Source organism: Fundulus heteroclitus, chromosome 12 (genome assembly GCF_011125445.2).
Source record: "Fundulus heteroclitus isolate FHET01 chromosome 12, MU-UCD_Fhet_4.1, whole genome shotgun sequence".
Lineage (NCBI taxonomy): Eukaryota > Metazoa > Chordata > Actinopteri > Cyprinodontiformes > Fundulidae > Fundulus > Fundulus heteroclitus.
This window is the reverse complement of record NC_046372.1, coordinates 12,714,562-12,720,190: the sequence shown is the minus strand read 5'-3', so window position 1 is coordinate 12,720,190 and position 5,629 is coordinate 12,714,562. Positions and strand designations below refer to the sequence as shown.

At 37.4% G+C, this 5,629-nt stretch overlaps 1 protein-coding gene across 2 annotated transcripts in view; it reads left to right on the top strand.

The window, feature by feature from the left end:
- Positions 1-2,266, top strand: part of snap29 (synaptosome associated protein 29) — a 6,772-nt gene extending 4,506 nt beyond the window's left edge. For both annotated transcript variants that reach the window (XM_012865620.3, XM_012865621.3), the window contains exons 4-6: positions 626-711; positions 800-904; positions 1,235-2,266. In XM_012865620.3, the coding sequence (XP_012721074.1) occupies positions 626-711; positions 800-904; positions 1,235-1,395 (352 nt within the window). In that variant the 3' untranslated portion in view covers positions 1,396-2,266. The remainder of the gene's footprint in view (positions 1-625; positions 712-799; positions 905-1,234) is intronic.
- The last annotated feature ends 3,363 nt before the right edge of the window (positions 2,267-5,629 follow it).

Genomic DNA, 5,629 nt, shown 5'->3' with positions numbered 1-5,629 from the left:
TTTAGAGAAGCTTGAGGGGCCTAACACTTTTGCACAATGCCCTTTTCAGTTTATTATTTGTAAAAAAAAAAAAAAAGAAAAGAAAAAAAAGAAAAAGAAATCCTGTATAATTTCCTTTCTACTTCATGATTGTATACGACTTTGTGTTGGTCTCTCACATACAATTCCAATAAAATATATTTGTGGTTGTAATGTGACTATATGTGAAAAAGTTCAAGGGATATGAATACTTAAGAATCTGTGACTGCTGTTTTTTTGCAACTAGTGTTCTGTAACACTGATATGAAGGGAAAAGTCTAAATAGTTTGTGTGCAGGATGTGTGGGGTCTGCAGAGATGTTAGCTGCCCTTTTCTCGACTCTAGACCTGTACAGGTTCTGACCGGAGGGAAGGTCAGCCCTGATGATCCTCTCAGCAGATCGGATTTTATGTTGCAGCTTTGTTGCAATAAATACATTGATCTCAAAACGTTTTTCTGAATCTTTAAGAAAGATGCTATTACAACATGTTGTAGAAATGTGCAGTTTGAAATCTGATCTAAACCCAGAACAGAAGAAGTCATTGTAGGTGGGATTCCGTTTTGTTTTTCACTGATTGACTGAACGGTGCTTCCCTAAATGTCTCAGACTACAGACTGCCATGTCCAGCAGCAGAGAAAACGAAGATAAGTACCAAGCCAGCCATCCCAATCTAAGAAGGTTGGATACGGGAGGTAAGAGCTGCCACAAGGTAGTCTTTAGCTTGATATCATCATTATACCAAGAACTGACAGAATCCACTTCTGATTCTTTGTGTTTAAGGTTTTGGAGCTGCTGCATCGATGGATGACAGCTCATCCAGACCGAATGGATATCCTCAGAACAGTTACCTGAAAACGGCTCACCAGACCCTTGACAACAATTTAGGTAACTAAAATCTTTAAATTATTTTTAATTCTCATAATTAATTAATTTTATACTTGTTAATAATGCATTTGCATAAAAAGGTATATTTACGTCATCATGTTATCTTTCTCAAACCTATGTATTTTTTCAATATTGCTTCTGTATATAACAAAACCTGTTTATATTGCTCTTAGTTTGAAATATAATAAAGATTTTAATATCCAAAACTAGCACTCTTAATTGCCTTAAAAATATTTTTTCACATATGATTTACATAAAGAGAAATCATTGTGAGGTTAAACAGGCGTTGGGGTATTGTTAGAATAATGTGTAACTTTCTGTGTGACTTAGATGAGATGTCCAGTGGCTTGGCAAGACTGAAGAACCTCGGCCTCGGTCTTCAGTCGGAGATTGAGGAACAGGACGACTCCATCGGTTCCCTGCTCAACAAAGTGGACAAAATGGATCTGAAGATCACCAACACCAACCAACAACTTAAAAACCTCAAATAAGACTTACAATTGGACTCATCCACCATTATAGACACAAGCCAGCTGCAGGTCAACCTCACATGTGACCCATCCTCTCGGCCTTTGTTCACTAAAGGGTAGCCTGTTTCATTTTGGTTTGTCTTTTGGTTTGTCTTCCAATAGAAAATAACTGTGATTTCTTTTTTTCTTCATCATATGTAATGTGCTTTCCACATACGCTCTGGTTGTTTTCTCTGTCAAGTCTCACTGCATTTCTGTCCTAATGCCCAATCACCAAAGAGGTGCATTTAAAAAAAGTTCCCAATTTGTATTTCAAGCCACCAAATTTGAGAGATAAGGAGAATTTTAAAATATAGATCCTAAAAATGTGTTTTTAATCTTTTTTTTTTTTATGTACACTATTTAGCCACCTTAAATGTATAAACAAAACAAGCAAGCAGAAAGTCTAACTTAAGTCACATTTGCCTTACATGTGAAAGAAATGTATTGTCTTAGGATCTGTGTGATGATTACGTTTTCATCTGGTGCTTCTTCCCACAAAATAATTTGCTTAGATTTTTTTTATATATATATAATTTGATTTGCTTTGATTCAGTATTGCAGAATTGGTCTCAGATAATTACAAAATAAATAATGTCAAGAAGTTGGGTGTATAAAAACTCAGCACCGAAGGAATAAACCCACCATCAAAATGTTAAATATCTACACTGCACTATATTTCCAAGTTCAAGAAACAGGGTCATGTTTTTCAAAAGAAATATTATGTTACAAGCCTCTTGATTTGGTATTTTTTTATGTTTCTGGGCAATATATGATGTTTGCCACACTTACCATGAATTTTAATTACACTGATATATGGAATAAAGAACATTCATTTTGGGACTCTCAGGCATTCTGCAGTTGAAATTGAGTGGAAAACCAACAGTGCCAGAAGGTGGCGCTAGATCTCAAGGGCTGACATTTGCTTTCAGCAGCCTAACAAGTGTCGCTGTTAATCATGTTATGTTGCCTAACATATATCCAAAAGGACAATATGTGGTGTTATAACGGCACAAGAAGACATATTCATTATACTTTAATTACTATAAAATAAATTTATTGGGGCGTCACCTTGATAAAATTATTAAACTTGTGTGGCGTGTGCCACCTGTACTGCTGCGTATAGCTCATCTTATGTTAGACTATTCATTATCATTCCTCTGTGTAGGAGCAGCTGCTCCCAGGGGTGCTGGAGGCATTCATCAGGATGACCTGCTAATTACAGTACATGCCTCCTAAACATATTTCAGCCTTACAGCATCAAAAAGGCATTTTTGTGACGCCTTAAGCAAAATTCGTTTTGTAGCACATGTGCTGTACACAGACAGTTTAAATGAGGAGAGGAGGGTGCAGAGGCTGTCATTTTTCTGCAGGATTATTAACAACTGTTGAAAGGTGACACAGGAAACACCTACAAACCATAATGGTTTTGTTTCTGTGTAGAGCATGTTTACTATTTTCATGCAATGCATTGTTTAGTGTCTCTAATAGCTGTGTCACGGCTTCGGTTTGGGTTTTGCTTTCTTGCTTAGTTTGAGCTGGTTTCTATACTTCCTTTTGCTGTTTTTGTGTTTTGATCTCACCATAAGACTGTCTGAGACTTCAATTATAAAATCAAGGTTGTCTTATCATAACCTGACTATCGCTAGATGGATTTCATTCCACAGAGCTCCACAGTGTGACGCTCTGTCCTGTCATAATTGGATTTCAGTGCTACAATAGGAATAGTTGGTCAATCCATGCTGACTATTATACTGGGAAACCCGGATGGGATTCAAAGGTTCAAATCTGACAGTTGTCAGGAAGTGGTGTCCCTCAAGGCCTCGTTTTCAGGCCACTTTTATTCAACACCTTTATGCTCCCCAATATCAGATTCTTGGCATATCCCTTCCTGGTTTCAATTCTTATGCTGGCAAGTCAAAATGTAGCATTTATGTGTAACTACCGAGTATCTAGAGTTTCATGCAGCTTAGGGCAGAAATGGCAGAAATTATTGCAAAAAATGCAAGGTTAAAATTCTGCACTCAGCGCTGCTAAGTAGCGTGAAAATCTACATAACATGTCAGACATAAGTGTAGTTTTGGACTCTCTGACAGCAGCATCATTTGTCTAATACCACCTTTAAACATTATAAGAATAGAGGACTTTGTGTCAAAACAAGACACGGAAAAAAAATAGTGCCTGGTTTAATCTTCAGAGGGAAAGATAGACTATTATAATGACGTTTTTACATCCCTCCGCAAAGATTAAATCAAAATATTGCTGTCAAAGTTCTGACCAGCGCCTCAAAAACAGGCCTCATCAGCCCACTCCTTACATCATTGTACTGACTTTTTGCTTGAAGATGTATGGGTTTTACAGTTTTGTCTTTGGTTTACAAGTATAAGGCACAGAATTGAACCAAGACTGAATACATCTATATACTGTAGGCCCCACAGTCTATCACTGACCTGTTTACACAGTGTTTCTTGGTTCACAATTAGATTTGTTTTATTGTAATTGTTAACAATGATGATATGAGGCTTTAAATAAACACGCTGAAGAGCGACTCCGAAGGACAAGGTGGCAGCAGACATCCCCTTGATAGATCTCTAATAAACGTAAGTCACCTCTTGGTTCTTTCTCTTTGCGCCATACCAGGAACGCTTCAAACAGCTGTCTTGTCAAAAGCAAACAGTGGCCGGGTTGTGACAAAAGCCGCCAGTGCTGGAATGCCCCCCTTTTCAGTAACTGTTATCCCAGAACACACTGCTGTCAGACCCCATCAGGCACCGAGTCAGGGACGGGCCTTCCTGCCCTTTGGAGAGCAGGGGCAAGGCAGCGGAGGAGGTGAGCTGTCAGGCTGACGGCACTCCACTGCCAACACTGTAGTGAGAGAAAATAAAGGGTTGTGCTGACGAAGGGAGGTCTGATAGAGAAACGAGAAGAGGATGGAGGGAGGAGAGCAAAGACAGGAGGGAGGAATGTTGGAGAGATTGATAGGGGAGGCAAGGCACCTTTGAGAGAAACGCAGAAAGCAACAACATCCAGTTTTCTCATAAAGCCATTTTTATAAATATTTGTAAATGCTGATGCGAGATTATGTGGTGTTATAATCTTTATCAAAAACCTTTTGGAGTCCTAAAGTGGCTATAACTGATATATCAAATCCAACTGCACAAAAACATATTTATGTCTTAAATGTTTAATCAACTTATAGGCAAAATTCTGATTATCATTAATTTTTATTTTTTTGTAAGTGGAATAATGTGGTATAGCTTTCCAAAGTCTACCTTACTGATGTTGATTCAATATAGTTTTCACTTTTTACAAAAAGCATCTATACAGTCTCCACTATTCCAATCAAAAAGCCTCTTCAAAGTTTAATGAAAGTAAGACAAAACTAGACGGATGTGAAAAAAAATACACAAACAGCTAAATCATGATTTCTGTTGCAGAATGCCACAGGAGGTATGTGTAGAGAGAGGTGTAATTTATGTCATCTCTGGATATCTATATACATACCAAGCATAATTTGAATTTGTAAAATCTCTATAAACTCTGTTTATGGGTAAATGGGAGGCATGAACACTGAACAAAATCTTCAGGATTTTTTGACACAAAATCTCCAGGATTTTTTGACACATCTGCACATTTCATTGGTGTGCAAATCATAACTTTTTGGTCAGAGAAACTTTTAATAGCACTTTCCAAAGTAAAGACATTTATCTATTTATGTATTTGTTTATTTACTTTGTGTGTATCCTGTCTGGAAATATGGCAAAAAGAATTGTTGTCCAACAGATTTTACTTTTACAAATGGAGCCTTACTGCTTTCGCCATAGTGCTCCGCTTGATTTCTATATGCAAGAAGATTAATTAGATTTTATGCTGGGACTATTTCATGTTCAACGGACACTGAAACAGGAAGGTAAAAAAGGAGAGAAGAAAATTAGACAAATGCTATAAGGGAGAAAAGGGAGAGAGCAATATAATATCCTCTGAGTCTGCTTCATTACCTGCAAAGAGAGATATAAAATGAACAGCAAAACCAACTGATAAGGTATCACAGGTACAAACAACCAACGCCTTGATACCATCACTGAAGAATATGCAGTATTATTTAATACGAAATGTATAAAGTGACAGCTAAAGATAATAATAGGGGGTTTTCTGTATAGAAAGTAAGCACCTGCATCCAAGCACCTGTAGGTGTTTGTGAGAGTGCACTTGTGTA